At 42.9% G+C, this 22157-nt stretch overlaps 1 protein-coding gene across 2 annotated transcripts; it reads right to left on the bottom strand.

Moving 5' to 3' along the window:
- Window positions 1-1087: 1087 nt before the first annotated feature.
- On the bottom strand, window positions 1088-21493 carry fxr2 (FMR1 autosomal homolog 2). Of its 2 annotated transcripts, none has more exons than XM_003450347.5 (17): window positions 20761-21493; window positions 17382-17434; window positions 13610-13703; window positions 12219-12290; window positions 10917-11065; window positions 10659-10752; window positions 9449-9565; window positions 9186-9356; window positions 7976-8054; window positions 7690-7847; window positions 7173-7259; window positions 5672-5888; window positions 5370-5549; window positions 4713-4904; window positions 4489-4593; window positions 4296-4384; window positions 1088-3798 (listed from the first exon to the last, which is right to left on the bottom strand). In XM_003450347.5, the coding sequence occupies exons 1-17, from the start codon at window positions 20809-20811 to the stop codon at window positions 3688-3690; spliced, it is 2019 nt and encodes a 672-aa protein (XP_003450395.1). In that variant the 5' UTR covers window positions 20812-21493; the 3' UTR covers window positions 1088-3687. The 2 variants fall into 2 exon arrangements, with proteins under 2 accessions (XP_003450395.1, XP_005455265.1); XM_005455208.4 differs by having other exon boundaries at window positions 7738-7847.
- Window positions 21494-22157: the final 664 nt, after the last annotated feature.

The raw sequence follows: 22157 nt of genomic DNA, 5'->3' as shown, positions 1-22157 counted from the left end.
GATTTATATATGTATGTAAAGTCAAACTCTGCAAACACAACCATGTTTCTCCACCACCACGATTGGACCAAAGAACAGTCACCCTGCCTCTAAAAGCTTGTGACTTATATCAGTTTTAATGCAGAAAGCAGCCATATTCTTATATTATAGTACATTTCTGTCTTCTTGGTTTATTTCAAGCACTTTTAATCACACGTTTCTTTTTGCTTTGAAATTTGATCAGCTGTTATCATTTATAGCGGTCTGCACTCATCCTTAAGATGGGCTGACCCAGTCACTAGAGGTGATGACTCACCATTTGTACAGGCTCAACGAGCAAATAGCAACCACGTTGCTGTAAATACCCCGCTGAGTCACTCTACTGTGTAAAAGTACAAGTAAGTTTTAAAGAAACATTTGATCAGATAAAAGAGGGTGGGGTCTCATATCTGTATTAGACATTATTCAGTTGATTCAATTTTATTTTACTTTAATTATTTCATATCACAATAAGTCACCTTAACATGCTTTATATTGTAATGTAAAAACTTAAATACAGCAGACCACCCACTATGAGCAAGCACTTGGTGACAGTGGGGAGAAAAAAACAAAACAAACAAACTTCTTTTCAACAGGAAGAAGCCTCCAGGAGAAGACCAGGGTCAGGGAGGGTTAGCCATCTGCCATGAACGGTTGGTAAACTTGAACCAAGGTCTTAAATCCCTTTAAAAATTTGTTCCTCCAGAAGCAAAAATGGTTCCTTGAAAGGTTTTCCTCACATCTAATCAAACCTCACTATGCTTATTTACTCAAAGATTTTTAAATAAATTAAAAAGAGGGGAGGGGGGTGTGAGGTAATGGCCAACCAAATACTGGAAATAACAGCCGATGCTTCTTTAAATTCAAAATAGGCTTGCTTAAAATAGCATGGGACAAATTTAACACTGCAGTAGGAACAGTTATATCATCTATAATTTTTCTTTTCAGAACTTAGACCCCATTGTGATCATCCCCTAATTATTAGACTAAATTACACTCGCATCAACATAACATCCAGAAGTCTAATGTGGTTTGTTTTGTATATGTTAAAAAGAAAAAAAAAAATGTATACCAAACAATGAAAAGTCCTTTATTGCCATCAGAACATGAGTGAGAAAACCAGAGACAAAATCTGACAGAGTGAGGAGTCGACTGTACAACCAGCATCCACGCAGACGCACGTGCGCGCACGCACACACACGCAGCAGTCTTTCAACAGGACGTGAGGGATACAGATACATTAGGGAATACAGTACTCACACAATGAGGTATAAAGGTAAACACAAACATACCACGCAAGGCTTCATCCTCCACTCGCACACATGCAACTGAACCAAGGTACAAATACTCAAATGTTCGATCATCCTCTAAAAACACAACATACAGGTGAGCAGAAATGTAAAACAGCAGCATCTGGGTCATCTCGAGTCAACCACACTCCCATTCGTCTGTCTCTCAAAACCTTTGGTCATGTGGATGCTTGCTTGTCATGCACAATGTTGCCCTTTGTAATTTCACAATTTAACACTTTTGAAACTCTGAAAACTTGTAAGCAAAAGGAACCGGTCCCTTCCTGACTCGTACCCACCGACAGAGTGTGGGAGGGTGGGGGGTCTGGGCAGATAAGTATTGGAGGGGGAGAGAAAAAAAAAAATAAAAAATAAAAAAATCAGTCAAATAGTTTTTTCCTCTCTTCATGGTAGAGTTTCTACGTTAGTTGGACATTCAGTGTGTACATTAGCAGCAATTCTAGTGAATGAAACAATGGCTTTGTAAGTCAGATTAACAACACCCCTTTTTTCCTCATGCACAGGACAGGCACCACCTACTACTCGAATGGCCATGCAAGTTAGAAAAATAGACTGCAAACTCACAAGACAAGAGAAATCAAAGTTCATCTCCACAGAAGAGGTTGATTTCACTTCAGTTTTTTATTTCATATTTTCTACGATGTGGAAAGAGCAACAAAAAGAACTTGAGAGCGACAACCAAGACAACAGTAACAACATGAGCAGAGAGCCGCTGAGGTTTTCGAGTCCGTCTCTTACTCCGTATGCCGAGAAGAAAGAAAAAAAAAACATTACCCCAAACCGCCAGGTACAAAAGACGGACAACCTCGCTCGCTCAGAGTTTTTCGGTCCTCTACTTTTGCACTACGCGGGCGACCATGCCGACCTGGTGTGTGTGTACCTGTAAATGTGGGCCTGTGTGTCGTGTGGCTCTCATGTCATTTTAAGCTGTCCCGTTCCCACAGTCTGCAGTCTCCAGGCTCTCCCCACCCCTTCCCACGTCACTAGCAGCACCCGTCCCAGAAAAGGTGGTCGCGCTCCCTCCCCCCCTCCCCCTTCGTGTGCGTCTGGACCACTGCAGTGGTTTTAATCAAGACACTAAGTGTGGCTGGAAGCTAGCGCCGCCACCCCTCTGACACAGAAAGAGGCACGGTGTAGTTCTCTCCAAGTTGAAATCTTAACAGTTCAAGTGTGCGGTCGCTCTGGTCTCAGCCTGTCCTGTTTGCGGGGCTGCACCGGGGTGCCGGCCCTGGAACACTTCCAAGGACCTGAAACAGGCGAGAGGAGGAAGAGACACATGCCGTGACAACGCCCCTCGGGGCTACGTTAGGTTTTCCCCACGTCATCCGCTCTCAGTTAAAAAATTTTGTTGTTGCCAAATGTCTCAACTGTTCACACACAGACAGACACACGCGCTGACCCCGCTCCTCTTCCATTCCCCCACACTTACCTCCCCTAATGCCGTCCGTTCTACGCGGAATGAGAACAAGCGCCTTGAATTTCGCGTTTGGCACCAGATTGAATTTTCCTCACATCGGCCACCCACTCCATCTGTTTCTGCATCCTGTTTTTTTGTTTTTGTTTTTCCTCATCACTCCCTCACAGATCTGTTCTCTCCTTCAAACCAAAAACAGAAAGAAAAAAAAAAAAAAACCTGGAAGAAGAACTCTCATTTTCTTCCCCTCAAAAACAAACTTAATGGAAAAAAAAAACTCAAGTTTTTTTTTTTTTTTATGTGTTTATATATATATTTGTTTTTCAAATTCAAGGCACAATGTCTATCTGTATTCCAATCCGTCTTCACTCCCAGGTTCAGTGTGCGAACATGGTGTCACATGAGCCGGACTGTCTGCTCATACAGCTTTACATCTCTCCTGTGTGCACTTTAAACACCGTTATAAAGAGATGTGTCTGTTTTGGTTGAGAGAGCGACCGCCGAGTCGAAACCAGTGATAAACAATGAACAAAATTAACATTAACAGAAATAAAGACAAACAGTTCAAAACAAAAAACAAACAACAACAACAACAACAAAAAAAAAAAAACGTCTCGTCCTGTTTCTCGTGTTTCAGTATTTTTAAAAATCAAGTCATATCCACCAGCTCTTTTTTGGCAAGCTAGTTGTTTTTTTCCTCTTTTTTTTTTCTTTTAAATAAGCACTAAGTACTGATAGATAGGATAGCATACACCGTTAACGTGTGGTTTTAAGTAGATGCGTTTGTCGTTTTTTTGTACTTTTTCACTCTCGTAGTATGAACTCAGGTATTTTGTCAGGTACTTTTTCACTCATCTGTTTAAGGTTTAAGTTAATGCAAGCAGGGACAGAGTTTGCCATGGAGTCTTGCTCTAGACTTGGGTTCGCAAGGGTTTGCTCGTCTCTTTATGAGACCCCGTTGACCAAGGTCAGGGTCTCGCTGGCCGAGGTCAATCCTTTGCTGGGGGAACGCGTCGAGGGCGTTCGCTCTTCCTTCTTGGCGGTGGTGCCGTTCTCCTGCGGGTGCAAAACGTAAATCAAAGTGAGAATTGTCACTAAACAGTAATCTGAGCTAAAGCTGAGATCAATTCCTCATCGCCCACAGAATTAGATCATTTTTCTGGAAGCAGGAGGGGCACAAGGTGTAACTATGCTTCCTTGAGCACATATCAGCTGCCCTCACCCCGAGTGCTTCATCTCATGAACAAGCTAAAACTCCAGTAGCCCTTGTTCTGCTCTGCTGCCTTGGTGAACTTAGCGTTAAGAAAGAAAGGTGATAACCAATGGTGTGAGACAGATTATCTCTGAGGGGAGTTTTAGTTTCTATCATGGCAGCAAAAGCAAAGATAGCCTGGCTAAGTTCAGCCTGCTCTGTGAGGGGAACTGTCCCCTGGTGAATCAATCACCTCATTCACTTAGAATGAACACAAATGACAAAATGAACTCCAAAATGTAGCCGACATATAACCGAAAAATCAGGGGGAAATACCGTCTGTGCATATGTCAGCTTGTACCTTGGGCTCAGGGCCAGCGTGGTTTTCCTTCTGTGGCAGGTTCTGTCTGCTCTGGGACTCGGCGCGGGATATGTAGTCAGCAACAGTCACTGGAAACATTGAAGTCTGTTAGCTAGAACAGCAGCTGGGAGTGTGTGTTCATTCTGAAAGTAAGAAGTAAAATAGCTAAACTAGTAAAAGGACAGCAACTCACCACTTTCTGGCTGTCTGTCACGGCTGGTTGAACCTCCCTCTGGGCGGTTGCCACGGTTACGGCGGCGGCGGCTTCGGTTGCGGCGCTGAGGCCGGGCTTCTTCATCTAACAGTCAAATTAGAAAATGTAGATCATCTCCCGCCAAAAGTTTCGGATTTCTGCTCGACTAACCACAAACGCACGGCAACAAGTTTCGACAAGGAGAACAACACCGCAGCTCTCACCTAGTCCGTTCTCACTCGGGCCAGCCTGGCTGTCCGACTCTGCAGCTGCGTCCATGACACTGGGCTCCTGGTCGTTCCGGCGGCGGCGGGATCGTCTGCGGCGATCTCCCATGCCTTCACTGATGTCTGCGTCAGCCAGCTCTCCTTCACCCTCCAGCAGGGAGTATGGATTACTGTCTGGGTCCTTCAGTACTGTTCAGGTGACAAAACAATAGTTTAACACTTGTGTATTGTTTCTTCCATTTAATGACTGCAGTTTTAACATAAAGACCTTACAAAAACTTTACACTGCAGTAAACATTTCTGACTGACTGAAGGATATAGCTTAGAGGTTTTTCAGGTTTTTCTCTTCACCTCATTAAGAGGACCACACCTTTCAGGCTCAATTACAAGAAGGTGCTTGCCAGCTGCTTCTGGGAAAATCTTTAGTAGCCACTTGCACCGAAAATAAGTTTGGTTTCTTAATCTTAAAGTTCTTATTTAGACTGTTACTAAGGTGGATGTTCATGTTAAACTTAGTAGTCATAAATAAAGGGGTCAGCATATGCTCAAGTAAGCTGCAAGCTCAGGCTTCAGACAGCTGTAAAGAGAAGAAAATTGGGGACTTTTTGGAGAAAAGCGATGCCATGTGTGTCATTAGGGAACAAAGAGGGCTACCTGAGCTGATTGAGTTCGAGGGCTTGGATCCTGGCCCTCCGCGACCTCGTCCTGAGTTGGATCCTCGGCCCCTACCACCCCGTCGGGATCCCCTCTCATCGTTGCCTATTCCACGAGGCCTCTGGTCTCGCTCGGTGAGATCCTCTGGCTCAGAGGCATTGGACAGTTCAGAGTTTGTGCCTGGATTAAGTAGACAATCAAATCGGATTTATTTTTCATTTTATGACTAAATCTTATGTTGTACATAGTATATTTCTCAACAAATGCACATTAAAGTCGAATTTGAATTCTTTAACACTCACCATATCCGGAGTACTGGCTGTTGGAGGCCCTTCGCCCTCTACCGCGGCCCCCGTAGGTTCGAGTGTGGAGTGAATTGGTGCTTTCATCTGTCAGGTAGCCTTTCTCCCGATCAACACCAGGGCCCCCAGTTCGGCCGGTAGGCGCACGGTACCCAACCCCGATCTGACGGAGCTGCTCGTCAATCTGCAGGCGCTCGAGGCGCAGCTGCTCCACCTCCTACAGGTCGGGGACAGATTGCATTTTAGAGCCTGTTCCTCTGTACGTGGTTTACATAACGATAAAGAAAAAAGGTGAGGGGGCGAACAGAAAGGACTCAACAGTCCACTAACACAAGATCATTCTGCCGGGCTTAGAGCTCCCATCAGCTGTGGGCCTTGCCTTGCTTTGGTTCTCTTAATAAGCCTACCACTCACCACTAGGTGGCAGCAATTGGTGAAGTTCAACCTGAGCATTCTCACAGAACACCCACTTGTGTTGAAACACCTAGTGATTTTTAACAGATGGACCGGCTGACTGCGATAAACATTAATTTATAGTCGAGGGTTGAATAAGCAGCTGTATCTGTCACACAGATACAGGCATGCCTGCCATCGATTACAGTCCCTTTTTTTTTTTTTAAGCAAACTGCTGCCTTTACACTTTTAGAAATGCCCCCCCACTCCACTTACTAAATCTCTAAAGGATAACAAAGAGCTCCACAGTCTGCTTGCTCAGATGTTCTCAGTCAGTTTGAGTCACAGATGCCGAGTGGTTTTGCAGAGATTGTCCAGTTGGTTGGATCTCCGTATCATCTTGCTGGAGAGGATACCACATAAGCGACAGCCAATAAACTGATAACCTTTCTCACAGCCCTCTAATAAACCAACTTGAGAGCAGGGATAAACTTAAAGGTATCAGTTTATCAAATTTGATGACACCTTCAATAAATTAAAAGCTTTTCTTTTCTTTTTTTTTTTTTTTTTAATAGTAGATGAGAGGAGTGGGCAGTGGTGACTAATGGCAGTTTAGAAGTGGGTGATCTAGAGTAGGATTTGGTGGGGAGAGGGGTCTCAATTCACGGTGTGACAGCTGTCTCCACCAATGACAGCTGAACCTCAAGGGAGGTGTGAAGGAAGTGAGGGGGGACAGGAGGGGGTCTGATGTTATTTTTGAACACTGAGGGTCCAGATAGCTGGTAATCTATACTCAGGCATACTCTCCACTCCATCCCGCAGAGAGGGGCTATTTATAAAAGCACATGAGGTAAGGGCAAAATAACGAGCTCTCAGCAGCTTTCCTCATGTGGAGCTGGACAGTCGAGAGACAGGTGACCGATACACGCCGCCTCCACGTTCCCAAAGGAGAAGAAATAATTGTTGTAAGAATAACACATGTATTCAAATAAAGGTCGAGGTGGCAGAGACAGAAAATACACTGCTTTTATCTTTTTCTGTCACAAAAAAAGACAAAAAACAAAAAGCAGTGGTGCCATCTACTGGTAAAAATGGAAGACTGACAAACCTGGAGATAGGACACGTGGTACTCCAACAGAGCCTGAGCATTGCTGATGTTCTCCTTCGTTCCCACAAATACAAAGGGAACCATGCCCTGAAACAACAGCAGAGAGGAGGAGGAATTAAAAGCTGAAGGTTTTTTTTTTTTGTTGTTGTTGTTTTTTTTAAAGAAAGGAAACAGATAATCATCACTTTAAACAATGAGCAACTGAGGAGCAACTACATACTTAAATTGCACACTCAAAAGGAGCATACTAACCCATCAGACAACAGATGGCTAATAAGCCCAGTATAACTTATATGCTGTGCAGTGGGCTGTGTGTGGAAAGCAAAGCAAACTCTGTGACAAAACAAGAGACAAAGCAGCAGCAACACGAACAGAGTCAAAGCAGACGGCACATGGGACGTTTGCACGCTGCTGCAGTTAAGTAGCTTTTCTGATTGGAGAGACGAGGGAAGGGGGATGGTGGAGGGTTGGGGAGGTTATAGGCGGGTCTGGGAGAGCAGCCGATCGGTCCATTCACCTCTTTGCTGCTGGCAGTGTCGTCCCTGCCAGCCCCCTGCCTGCCTACCTCCTCGCGGGGAAGCTTTTTGTCGTTGTCTCCCTCGATCCTGACACGGACCACGCCCGACTTGTCCACAATCTCCTGGATGACTTTGCCATTTTTGCCGATGACTTTGCCTGCGCAACGGTAAAAGCGGGGAAAGCAGAAAGGGTGAAAGAACGTTTCAATGAGGAATATGGTGTGGTGATGAAGCAGAATGTCAGCAGCAAAATGAACTCTCAGGAATGTTACATTGCTCACTCACCTACAAGGTTCCTGGGTACCTGAAAGTAGTCTTCCTTGAACTCGAGATACTCTCTGGCCTGTTTCACTGCCTCTGGGGTCTGTAACAACACAAACAATGCAGTATACGGCACATAAGAACCAAAATGAAAGTTTGCACAGCAAAAAATTAAATTCAGTTTCAGTGCATTATTCTGCACTAAAAAAAAGAATTTAAAAAAAATCTGATATTTTTTAAGTAACCGTTCTTATCCAGTTTCAATTTTATTTATACAGCACTAAATCACATCAACAGGTCTCTCTACCCTACAGTAATACAGAGAAAATCCCACGAATCAAATGACTCCTTATCAACAAGGAAGGACTCCCTTTTAAGAGGAAGAAACCTCCTACAGAACCATGCTCAGGGAGGGCCAGCAATCTGCTGTGACCGGTTGAATGTCGGAGGAGGAAGACAGACACACTGTGGAAGCAGGGCTGCTCTAGCCAGGACTCCGACAGCTTTGCTCAGACTCAGATGTTTGCAGTGCTTCTGCATTTGTCCGTTCGTTATAAGCTAACGAGTTCTCATTAACTACTGCCTGCTGTGCTACCCTCTCTCATTCAATAATAGCCAAATACACAAGTCTAGTGACCAAATATACAATCTAAAATTTAAAAAGTTAGTGCTTAATGCAACTCTCACATTAATTAGATAGATAAAGTAACTAAAATATGTTTCATTATTATATGTTTGTTTAAAAAAATTATTATCTCCAGTGGCTTCTGGGGCAGGCGGGGGTGATTGGCAACGGTAGGGTAAACACTAATTGAGTTTAAGACCACAGTCCAAATCTGAACACAGACTTCGACATGCAGGCAATTTACTTTCTCTGCATTTCTACGCACCGGTATTAACTGTGAAGAGTCAATATTCTCAATCCATCACTCATAAGCTTATGTTTTAAGACATCCCTACAACCAATTAGCCTATTATTGCCATCTCACACTGGCAACAGCCTGAATGGATCAATGGAATTGTTATTCCATTGATCCATTCAGGATTAAAGTTTTAAAATAGTAAAAGAGAACCAAACAAATGTTATGGTTTCAGTGCTTCAGATGATATTTGCCCACCTACATTCACTAACAGTGAACTGTCAGTGCTGTATGCAAATAAGGACATCCATCATTTGTTTTCTCCTGCTTGCTTCTCCAAAAACAGCAGCAGAAAGCCTCCTTAACCAGCGTACCTCTCCATAGATCCTGAACGTGCAGCTTTCCTCCTCCAGCTCGATCGCTGTAACACCAGGCACCTTCCTCGCTTGCTGGATGTTGGCACCGTGGGAGCCGATGGCGAGGCCCATCAGGTCCTCCCTGACCCTCACCTCCTCTTGGTACGCCGATGCTAACTGCTTACTTGTCTAGGAGAGGGGAAACGCAAGGTTGCTTGCCAAGATGCATCGCTAGGATTTAAATGATCAGGGAGACACATGTAGTTGACAGAATGTGTTACCTCCAAATGTTTGGTGGCTTCTTCGTTGCGGGACATTAGCATAAGCTTGGTACGGATGCTCCGGAAATGCATGTCGCTCAGAAGAGCTGCACGCTTTACTGTGGTTTCATTTGTAGACTGAAGACACAACATAAGACACACAAGGCAACAAAGGTTCAGAATCAGGTAAACCAATACAACAAAAGCCGTAACCGACTCGTACAAACGATCCAGACAGAACAGACATTCAATGCCCTGAGCAAGAAATGCTTTGAAAAACAAGTTCCTAAACCACAACAAACAATCATCTGGGGCGTGTAGTGCATGAACCCATTATTAGAGAGCCCTGAACTGAAATTTGGGTTGATTCTATGGCGGTGAAAATGGTGGTAGAAGTCAAACTTCAAAGAGGGGGGGGGGGGAAGAAAAAAAAAGGTTTTTAAAAGCTTATTTTGGGCTGAAGCCTTCACATTTTTAAGTGGCTTTTATCAGGGTTCTCTAGCGGGTCCATACATGGGGTTTTTTTTTATTGAGATAATGCTTTAAAATAACTGCCTAAATAAGGCATAAGAATGGCTGCTGTGTGGCCAGACTTTTTTCTGGTAAAGCTATTCAACTCTAGCAAATTTATGGTTAAGATTTAAGGTCTTTGAAATTTAGGATTCACACTTCTCTTTATTGACCACAATCCAAAGTACTGCTAAAATGCTCTTTCTAGAGCTGAAAGGTAAACTCTTTGCCATCACTATGACACAGTTGTAGCTGAATTATTCCCTGATTCAAATATCCCTACGCTGGGCCCAAGCGTCCAGGAGTTTGGATTTAAGATGTTTTTAAAAATTAGTCATGCTTAGCTCAACTTAAAACTGTTTACTTTCAGGTGATCTCTTATACTTCTTAAATACAGAAGGCTAAATCATTCATCTCTACAGCGCTTAGCATTAGCAGAAGTATACAGTCGTATAGCCTTTACAAACATTTGTGAATGAATATCTACACACTCAGTCACAAAGTAGCAGTGTGTGTATATGGTACAGTACTTTTGTCCATATAATGTTAGCAGCATTATCTGGATTCACATCCATTCGTCTGTCTGACTTCCCTGATGTTCACATTTTTGAGTGAGATTTTTTTGCAGCTGCTTTGCATCATTTTTTCACATGATGATATAAAACAAGGCCATTAACTTGATCATGAGGCGTCTGCTGAAGTGTGTGTTCAGAGTACTAACCAGCACGATGAGCTCATGTGTTTGGGCACTGTAGAAGATGCAGTTGGCTCCGATTGCTTTCCTGAAGTCTTTGTGAATGTTGTCGTTTGCACAGCTGTCGATAAAACAATCCAGAGCAGAGTCGATCTCGTTATTCGTTTGGCAGCACTGAATCATCATTACACGCATGATTGCTGACAACATATGAGAACTTTAAGGAAGCAAAGTGGTTGGATGTGTAGAGGCATGAGTGAGGGATTATTTATATGCAGGACTCACATGTCCCTCAGGTCTTCTGGGACGGGGATGGGGATCTTGTGGAAGGTGTTTCGAGAGGCAGGGCTGTTGGGGTTTAGAGGCCTGATGCGCTCTGACGTGACTATCTCGTTGTACGTGGCGTCGCACGCTGCATATTCGATCACATAGAACTGAAAACAACACGGGAGATACAGATTTTTAATAAAGTAGACAAAAACACAGATATATAAAGCTCCGATGGAGTCAAAGATGTCTCAAGATGCATCTCTGTTTCATGCTGCTAATAAAACTACACTCTGTTGCTACTTTCTTCTGTTTCATAGGATACATAAAATGAAGTGGGAGAAGATGCATGAGAGTAAAGATACAGAAAAACACGACAAAGTATTAGACAAAGGATGGGAAGTAGTGCAGAAAGAGTGCAGCAGCAAGACCAACACTGCACACTCCACGCTCAAAGGACTGAATTAAAGCCATCAGTCAATGCTAGACATTCCTGCAGGCTCTTATCAGACTGCTCCAAATAACAGCACTACAGCAGCAGCAGCAGCAGCAGCTCCCTTGGCACATTAGCCCTGCATAGCTGTCCTTTCCATATCCCACTGACCCACTATTCAACCTGCAGCTGGTGCCTGAGAGTCAGTGCTCCTTGTAATTATCTGAAAATTTTTTAAAAGACCGGTCCCGTGCAAATCTACTTTGACACAATAGGTCAGGGTGCAGAAGACACACACAGTGAATGGGACAGGTAACTTGAATGTACAATGTCAGAGTCAATTAGGACAAACTCTTTGAGCCCATTACCCAGCAGCACTTCTTACTACTGGCCTATATTTATTTTACATACAGCATACTGCAGTACTCAGAGCTCCATAAAGACTTACTGGCAGTACAGCCAGAGGCAAAGTGAAAGACAACTGCATAGCCTCTATTACCAATTAATAAACAGAGAGGAAGCTGACCTAGGTGGATTCTATCACTGCTGCGTGATATCGTCTTCTCAATTATGATAGTTCCTTTCAGCTAAACAGCTCAGTGAAAGCCTCAGGAACTTAGAAACAGGAAGTAACTATTGAGTTTTTAACGTATCCACAAAACAAAGATTAGGCTGGATTAAAAGAACAACTGTGTATTAAAATGTGCTGAAGTGTTGTCTAATGATGGGCAGACGTTCAAACAGGGCTCGAAACTCAAAGGTAGAGGATACATCATACATTCTAGTCATTCTTGCTTTATTATATAAGAGCAGGAAATATAATTTCAGTTTTTGTGTTTACCCACTTATCTGACTTGTTCAAAGATTTACTCTCAGCAAACACTTACTTCTCCCTTCATCATTCTGACCCGCGCCAGCCACCAGCCGCATGGCTCCTGTTCGTTGGCCCTGGAGTAAACCTGGAGAGAGACAGCGAATAAAAGCTGAACCACAGACAAAAGACAGAAACACGCTCATCCACTTTAAAATAAAAAAAATTCTATTAAAAATTAAATAAATAAATAAAAGGCATCACCTTGAAAAGAGAGAATGGAGCTGTCTGACTTTGAATGGGACTAATTTAACCCAAGACACCTCAGGTATTAGTTAAGTGGTTAGTAAAAAACTTAACACTTGTATGAACAGCTCCCACTAATATTATGTGGATTCCACAGCTTTAATTCCCATGGTCCCACTTTATAAGACTTTTTGGCACACCTTAAAAAACCTCCCCAAAACTGTCGTAACGAGACATTTCCAGTACTTTTTATCTAGAGCCTCGTGTCCCTTAACTTGAATTTCCATGAGAACACAAAAACAAAACTCTCATGCTAAATAGATGCAGATGAGATGTCTCCACGACTGGGACGTGTTTCAGTTATGGAGACATCTCAAAACAAAATCATATGCAACACTTTTAAATGATCTGCAGACACCTCAGATCTCAGTCAGGATTGTTAAGCTCACATTTGTGACAAAAACTCAATTTTAACTATGTCACTCTGTAATAAACGTGAGGGCTGGATCTATACTATCGTTTTAGAAATGCTTTTTAAGTCCTTTGTAAAAGACTTCAGACCAAACCATGTTTATAAAAGCCTGAACACAACACATCATTTAAACAGTTACTTGATGGATAAGCACATATTCAACAGTCCAATAAACTCTACCACACAGTATTTGATGCTTTTCATACGACTTCCTGTTTGTTACTGTTAAATGATTCCAGCTAGCGGTTTAACTTTGGAAGGAACTGCTTCTTTCATTGGTTGTTAGAGAAATGGTCAAAAACACTTTTACTGGGTGTGAATACAACATCACCCACAGCAATAGAAACATGTATACACACATTTTAATATACAATGTGTTTTATACGTGACCTATAAAGTATTTAATCATCCTATCAAGACTTCAGGCTTTTTAAATGAGCCTCAGGAACTCTGGCCATGTCTGAAATCACTGGGTGTATAGCAGACTATGTGATAATATATATCAGCACATAACATAAACTGTAAGTACTTCCAATTAATAATGTGGAAAAAAAAAAATATATGTGATCTAAAATGTGTACCTATCAAAGATTTCTGAATTTTCCAGGATTTTTGAAACGACAGGTGAAACATATCGGCGAATAATAATCTGACTGTCGGAGTGAAAAACAAGGCCTTGAGACATAAGGTCGGAAAAAAAATTCATGTGTATGAGCTGAGTCAGACAGATGCAAAGAGGCAGGCCTCACCTCCACCTCCTCTCCTTCACCAATTTCCTTGTGGTAGTCGGCTGGAGGAGGCAACCGCACGTCACTGAAGGGCAACTGTCTCTCTGGCTGCCAGCTGTGGTGGAGACAAAACACTTGTCAACCTACCGACAATCACAGGTAGCAAAATGAAACGCTGTTGGCTGAAGCTCTTCTAAGTCACGTCACACTCGAACTGTAATGGTATGGGTACATATTACCCACTCCCTGCTGTGTAGCACATTTACAGACATAATAACAATAAAAGTTTTAAAGGTTCATTAGGTTTAATGAGGAAGCTCAGGGACCGTGGCTGGTCAGTAAGTGGAAAAGTTGTCATTTTACACTCAACAAGAATTTGAAAATGACTCAGAAGCAGAAAAGTGAAAGACTTGCAAAAGCTTTTGATTAATATACAGTATATAGCAGCTCATTCAGTTTGATCTTTCAACTAAGTTTTTATAGGACTTTTCTCTTGAGAGCTTCCATCCTCCTTTGTTTTTTGTTTTGGTTTTGGTTTTTGTGGGTGGAGCTTTATTGGTGGAAGAAAGTAACAACAATGCTTTAACATCTATGACAAAAAAAAACTAAAGGCATACAAATATCTTGATGTTTACATGTTTATACTCTACAGTCACCCCCAGGACAAAGAGTATCACTTGTTGTTCGTGTTTGTGTAATAGAACATCATAAGGACAAAATCCAGCTGTACTATCCTTTAGCTACAACAAACCAACTAAACCACACTCACCAGCCACTCTCTTTGATACATCTTGCTAATATTGGGTTAGACTCCCTGACACAAAGCAGGATGGGATCCATCCTTTTGTTTATGCCCTACCATCAGAATGTCAAACCAGAAATCCAAGACTCCCCAGTCTCCTCCGCAGTGATTTTCCAATTTTCTCTTATCTGCCAATAGTGAGCCTGTGCTAACTGTAGCCTCAGTTTCCTGTTCTTAGGTGACAGGAGTTGCACCTGGTGTGGTCTTCTGCTGCTGTAGCCTGTGCGCTTCAAGGTTCATCAGGTTATGCTATTCTGCATACCTTGCTTGAACAAGAAGTTATTACTAGTTACTGTTGCCATTCTATTGTTGTGTAACAGTCTGGTCATTGTCTTCTGATTTCAACAAAGCATTTTCACCCAAAGGCCTCTTGCACCGTGACGAGCAGGGCGAACGCCCGGATTCGAGTCTGACCTGCGGCCCTTTTGTCACATGTCTTCCCCTTTCTCCTCTCCCTCCCTCTGCTTTCCTGTCACTCTTCACTGCTCTGTCCAGTAAGGCCGAAAAAGCCCCCCCCCCAAAAAAAAAAAAAACCAAAACCAAAACAAAACACCTCTTGCATTGGGTGACTGAATATTTTCTTTTTCTGACCAGTCTCTGTAAAGCCTAGAGATGGCTGTGAGGAATATACCAGTAGATCAGCAGTTTGTGAAATGCCCAGAACAGCCCATCCAGCACAAACCATGTTAAAAATCACTTAAATCACCTTTCATCTCCCATTCTAATTCTCGAACTTCACCAGGTCACTTGACAAAGTCTAAATGCCTATATAAATTTACTTGCTGCCATGTAATTCGCTAATTAGATATCTGTTAATGAGGAGCTGAAGAGATGCATCTAACAGAGTGGTTGGCTACTGTATATAATGGTGATGCTTCCATACACTGATAGAATAACTGTGCATGTGTCTTGCTTACGCAGGTTCTCACGGGAGATCCCTTTTTTCATACCATTGGAAATAAAAACAGAGTTAATGTTGCACGTGTCAGATCAGGAACTCTGGCAAGAGACTAATCAAGCACTTCACTTCCTGGTTAAATAAAGTTTTAAAAAAAAATAACAGTCTATCTCATCTTTATCAACTGCACAATTGATTTTGCCTTTATGTGTGATAAACAGAAACGAATATTGAAGGACTTCCTTCAGTCCAGTCCATTTAAAGGCTTGCAGCTGTGAACGCCAATCTATTAAAGCAGAATCCTTTCAGATTAAGAAAGGTTAGAGTCAAGATTTTTGTAAGGCTTTCAGTTATTCTAAATTCAATTAAAAATAACCTCACTTTCTTTGGATTAGAGGCATAAAGTATTTGGCTTGTGTGCTTCACTCATTAGCTTGGAACATCTCGAACTTGTAATCTTCACAGAATTTCACTACCTTGGTTCCCAAGATGCCAAAACAAAGAAGTTATTTGAAAGCTGCTGGTTTACAAAGCCCTGACGGGTTGACGGCTAAAGCTTGACTTAAGACGTCTGTAAAAAAAAAAAAAATAAAATAAAATATCTACGTTCTAACTTGTATAGTAACTGGAAACTCCTTTTATGCCTACATCGCAACCTCCCATGCCATTCGAATTGTTGTGGTATGCACTGACCTGATGTGTAGGTAATTTCTCATGAGGTGCATGTCAGGTTAGGTAAAAAGCTGTGGTGGAGGGTTAATGGTACAGGTTACGACGTAGACCTGACGCAGAAGTATAATTCACATGTAAGGAACATTTCTGTTGCTACATTATGAACGATACAGACTCCACAGGTCATCGAGGGCCGGTGTCATTTATGCTCACAGAGTTAAAATTAAACAAAGAGATGCAGTGTTTAGTTTTTACGCCGAACAATTCAGCGATGAACTCCCAGAAACTGCAGGTCTACTGCAACTCAGACCTTTCAAATCAAGCCTGAGGCACTTTGTTTACCACTATTAAATAAATTAATAACTAACTAACTTCTTAAACTGTGCTCTAACCTTTAGTCCTTTTCTAATTGTTTTATTGGTTAAATTTAAACCATAAATTTAATTATAAGTGCTCTTACACTATCTCATGCTTCTCAACTTCGCTCATAGACTGTTACATTTTATATGAAGAACTTCTGATTGCCTTGTGGTTCAAATACGTTGTAAACTTAAACTTGAAACACTTGGTTGAATTGTTTGATATTTTCATCAATTTTGCCTCATTCATTCTGTTGGTAGATAGCAGACAGCAAAGTGCATCTGCTTTAAGCAACCATGTCACGATTTTCAGTGCTAATTTAAATCAGTCAATATCAGAACAAAAAATATTTTCCACTAACCAAGTCTTAATTCTTTTTAAGACCTTTGATGGATTTACGTAAGACCTTTCGCTTCTATTAAAGATTTATTTTTAGATTGAGTAGGGACCCTTCAAAAACAGTCATCTTTTTTTTAACATTTATATTCTAATGACAAACAACAGAAAATGACAGTTTTTAAAAAACTTATTCTGGGTTTCTCATTGATTTTCTTTCACAACCAAATTGTGGTGACCCCAAATGGGTCTCATCTCACACCAAAAACGTGTACAGTTCATTCACCATCTTATACAACCAGCTGCTCCAACACCTACATGTGCTCAGGGAAAGTAAAAGGAGAAGGAAGGCAGGATCCCAAAAATGACACAGGCCACCCCGTTGCCACCCCTCCCAAAGCACATACCATGGGTCACTATTTTTAGGAGCTCCCTAATCTACATGCTGAGCCAAGTAGATAAAGAGGGACGAGGTGGATGGTGGATGGGTGGTAGAAGGGGACAGTAGGTGGTGCTTGGAATATAGGAAAGCATGCCACCAGGGTGGTGGTGTGAGAGGTGGGGGTTAGAGCAGGAGGTGAAAAAACTGTTAGAGACATGTATGGACAGCTGCATGCCAAACACAGGTGCTGAATAGGACAATTTTTAATGCCTTGCAACATCCTAAACCAGGCATACTGCGGTTAAGGCTAAACCGGAGAGGTGCACAGGAAGAGCATACTTACTTGTTTTCAAACACAATTGTGAGCGAGTCTTCGTGGACATCTTTGATATAACCCTAAAAGACAAAAGAGAGAGAGAATTTTTATTCCCAATGCACAACAGAAAGACAGAGATGGGTGGGGCTGTGAGCATTTATATTTTTTTTTGCATGTAAACAATACAGGCGGCTGCGAGCAATGTTAGACTGATACTGTGACTGGAAATACAAGAGGAAAAAAAAAAAAAAAAAAAAAAAAAGCACATCTAGGGCTTTTTTAGAAGCCAAGACATCACATCGCTGACACAATTCTCTGGCTGTGAATTCTGTGTTGGATAAAGTGACGAGGAACACTGACTCCTCCTGACAGCAGAGACAGCCGGGAAATCTCTCACACACACACTCACTCCCTCCCTCTCACACACACATAGACACAGACGGGCAAACAACAACAGAATTAAAATGCAGAAGTGAGCCCTCTTCACTGTGTGTTTGTGTGTGTGAGATTTAAAGACAACAATTTTACACAGCACTGTTCACAGGAGTGCGTGTACAGGCACCCGGGCCAGCCTATAAGGGACAATCATTTGCCTGTCCATTACGAGAGATCACTTGAACCTACTACTCGTCCATCATGGCCGTCCACAGATCTGTCTCAGCATGCCATAAATTTTAAGCAACCTACTCCCCATTTGTAGTGTGGGTGTGGCACATCTCTCAGTGTGACACGACCATATATGGGACAGAGGGGTTGTACAAGTATTCTTGATGGTTTGTACTGTGGGGTGGGGTGGGGATTCACCTGCTGGAAAGATGCTAATGTTGAACTGAACCTGGATAAAATCTATGTTTAGACCTGATGGAGGTCCTGATGCTCCAAAACTGTAGTTAAAATTATACCTCAGTATTTTGTTTTTCATTGATTGTGAATTAAAAACAAAAATACCTATCAAAAAACCCAATCTAAGTATAAAATTCAAGATTCATTTTTATTTCAAAGTTCGTCCTTTGATCCTTTCTGTCTCAAGTTCTCCTACGGCTGAATGGTCAGGTCACTGTTGCAGCAGTTCGATGTCATCCGGCTATAGGACAAAGTCCAACTCTGCCGACTTAGACTGCAACAAGCAGTGATATAGTTCTGGTTCTGGTGTTGGAAGGGCATCTTTCACCAGTACCTGCGGCATGGGAAAAAAAAAAAACTGGTCGTATTACACTGTAGCTCATCAAGGCTGCAGAGCAGAAATTAAGAAAACCGTCTCTACCTTCAATCCAAGACGACGCAGCCGTGGTCTAGCCGCAAGATAAGACACCTACTGGTGAATCAACTGATTTGTGTTCCATTATTTACTGTCACAAAGTATGTATAGTATTAATTATTAAATAATTTAACAAAGTGTGGGTGTGCGCCCCTGGGTACGGAAATGCTGAGAACACATAAGCTCCACACGGGAATCATGATACAGGAAGACAGAAACATGATACCACATTAAACTTTTCTAAAGCCACTTTGGTTTTGATTGCATAGATGTCACACCATTAAAAAAAATTTTTTTTTGCAGTCTACTCTCAGATATTAATGCTAACCACCACTACCTCAGTTTTGAGAAGTCCTGGTTAGCATTCACACCATCAATCCCTCTATATCTATACATCATCACAGGGTTCCAGCTTCAGAGCCGATTGGCCTTTATCAAAGAAGTCAGCAATGCCAACCGGTCTGAGTTAAAAAGCAATCACCCTTCAGTTTCCACAGGTCACATGTGGTGAGAGACAGCTGCGTGCATGCTCTGTCAGGTTAACTGACCCTTACACAAGGCACTGCTCGGTTTGTACTAGTTGCTCGTGTGCACACTTCAGCCTTAGGCCAGCACACACATGTGGTCACTAAGACCATTTGGAGAAAAGATGCCAGGTCTGCAACATTCCTCTCACAGATTTTTCAATATAACCAGCCACTGATCAGACTGGGCTTATAATAAAATATAAATGGATTAAAAGAAGGTAGTTTAATGCACAAGCTTCAGTGATGTAGGAAAAAAAGGGAATGTCACAATTTTTTAAAAATTAGTCCTCTCAGTTTTCCCATTGTGTTTTCTGCTGCAAAAGAAACCATACAGAGTGCCACTGTCCTGACAGTTTAATAAACATGATGCCCATTCATAGCTCAACAGAAAACAATAAAGTGGTAACGGGGCGAATGGTGTTGGAATTGAATAAAATCCTTTTATACCATGTGCCAATCACGACAGGAAAGGAGGAAAGTAGCAAAGCTTTCACCCCGGTCGCCTCCATCAAGGGCAAAAATATACACTAAAGAGAATCGCAGCTATGTGTCAATGACATCCGCAGAAAGAGCTGTGAAATAATGGACACAGCAGAGTTTCGTGGAAAGTGTATGACGCCAGAGCCAAACTGTCACCCCGTAAAACAGAACAACAGGTGAGGCAGCATGAGGAGGGTAAATATAGGGTCATCACTAACCCGCCATGTGCTCGACCAGTCAGCTGAAAGGTTGAGAACAAAAAAGACTGAAGACACAGGCAAAGAAATGGGTTATCTAAAAAGCTGAATCACAGATGTTCACTAAAACTAGACAGAGGTGGACAGGGTGAGTAGGGTTTATTTCCCTATCCCCCAAAACGGTTTAATGTCTCCTCAGTCTGAAGCTGCCCCTTAAACCTTACAATCTCACCCAAACCTGTAAACCTGACCACTTAAGACATTTGAGAAAAAAAAACAAGACATACTTGATAGTACAGTTTGGCTGCCATCTTAATGTTACGTCGTAAACAAGCTGTGACACAGCAACAACAAAGACCTGAAGTCATGTGTCTGCATGTGAAAGTGTCCTTTCTGTTTTAAATCGCGCAGAATTGAAACCAAAAGCGTCAGCCAGGGCAATAAACATGAGACACGCCGTACAGCGCTGTAGCTGAAACCTGGGCTGGGCTACAAAGCAATTATGAAGAATGTGAGCTTTGATGTAGCATCACATCACAGTTGCACGTAGGAGCTGCACAACAGCTGTCTGATCAGCAGCTCGCTGCTCTTTTTAAATGTTTCCATCCCAGGTTTCATTAGCGGACCTGCCGTGTGTTGCTTCAAAACTGTTTACAGCGTGTTTTCACTCTGACATGTGATAAAAAAAATGAACACACATAGGCCATACATGGTGATGTCAAGTGTACCTAGCTTAACTGCTAGCTACGGCTAGCTGCCTACCCCACAATGGCCAGCCCTAATTGAACGCAAAACCATCCCTGTTCGTCAGGAGTGGACCCACGCTAGCATTAGCAGAGTACCAGTTAGCGAGAGCTGAGCTCAGAAGAGCGAAACCTAACGTTTTGGGAAGAAAACAAAACTTTAACTGGGACAGCTAGAAACTACGTCTGTAACCTGGTTACCTTGTAGAAGGCCCCGTTCGAGCCGCGAACTTCCACGGCCAGCCCGTCCATACTTGTCGGTAGATCCCCACGGCTGTGCTTGTCTGTAGCCGCTGTGACTCCCTGCGAGTCCGGTAGCGTTACCACCCCCAGCTTCGCCGGCCCCTCGCCGCTATCCGGCCGCTTGTGGATTTCCAGTGTTTCGGGTGGAGGAAGAGGGGCAGAGGTGATGGGGTTGGGGAGGTTGGGTGTGATGGTGTCAACTAATGCAACGCAGACGCCGTCTCCAGCACCAGTGAGGAGGAACCGCTCTCTGTTTTTGTCTCAGTGTCGGATTTGATTGCCGCGACCTAAAAGGGACCGCCACGAGCGATGGCGAGGTCTCGACGCGCGCGAGGAGAAACGAGCTAATGATGCTACCGCTGAGGATGCTAGCTGATGGGCAATTAGCTGGGAGGCTAGCTATCAACACCTTGATCCCGTCTGTTTTCAGGGATGCTAGTAGGCTAACATTTGATAGCCCGGCTGCGTTTGCCTGACTGTGCGTGTGGCGCAGTCGCTGCGTTGAAAAAAATCTCTTCACAGAAGTCGTCACCGGGGGTCGCTTCTTCGGTCTGTGGTGCAATTTTTCAGCGGCGTTTCTTTCCCAAAAAACGCATTCGTGATGCACTAGCGCCCGGCGACTCCTTACTCCAACTACCCGTCCCCTCAACACACACACACGCCGATAGAGTGAATCAGAGAGGGACTGAATGACCTCGAACACCCCACCCCTCCACACGGAGACCCACCTACCGGGAAATCCAAGGTTATAATTGGCCGAAGTAGCTGTCAGTTACCTTTAGCTTTCATTAATTGGTTAAGCGAATAAGGGCTGGTCTATAAGCGCAACCAATCACACCCATAGAGTCGCATCCCAGCACAATCCATTGGTTTCATCCCTTGTCAGTTACAATTTTACTCGAATTGACTGGCTCCCATGTCTAAATTTGCCCACTCATTGATGAGTGAGGACCACTAGTTATTGTGTAAACAGCACTAGACTGAAGTTACTATTTGTGGACCATTCAAAGTTACATTACTCTGTAGAAACAGCCACATCGAGACTGGAAACGCAAACCTTTCCATCCAGTGGAGATCCACAAAGTTTAAAGCTGGCTAACGCTTACTGGGAGAGAAGTACACGCAGTGTTGGCAAATCTTAGGTAGGAAATCCTTCACCGAGAAGACCAGATATGGACAGGGAGTGTTGCGAGGAAACAGCTGCGAGAAGCACACATGAGAAGTCATGTGGAAAAGACACACGCTACAAGAATACGAGTATTGTGCAACCCCATATGTACATATAATATGTATGGAAGAGAAACTGATAAATACAGGGGCTGATGTAGGCTGTAAAGACTTGACAGGACCAATAA

Source organism: Oreochromis niloticus, linkage group LG3 (genome assembly GCF_001858045.2).
Source record: "Oreochromis niloticus isolate F11D_XX linkage group LG3, O_niloticus_UMD_NMBU, whole genome shotgun sequence".
NCBI classification, from domain to species: Eukaryota; Metazoa; Chordata; class Actinopteri; order Cichliformes; family Cichlidae; genus Oreochromis; species Oreochromis niloticus.
Note: the sequence above shows the minus strand (reverse complement) of the source record. Positions and strands in the feature narration are given on the sequence as shown.

Coding starts and splice junctions, on each gene's coding strand:
- fxr2 (XM_003450347.5), bottom strand. CDS start 20,811: ATGGACGGGCTGGCCGTGGAAGTTCGCGGCTCGAACGGGGCCTTCTAC. Junction 13,704..17,381: donor ACAATTGTGTTTGAAAACAA/GTAAGTATGCTC, acceptor TCTCCACCACAG/CTGGCAGCCAGAGAGACAGT. Junction 5,550..5,671: donor CAGCCAGTACTCCGGATATG/GTGAGTGTTAAA, acceptor TACTTAATCCAG/GCACAAACTCTGAACTGTCC.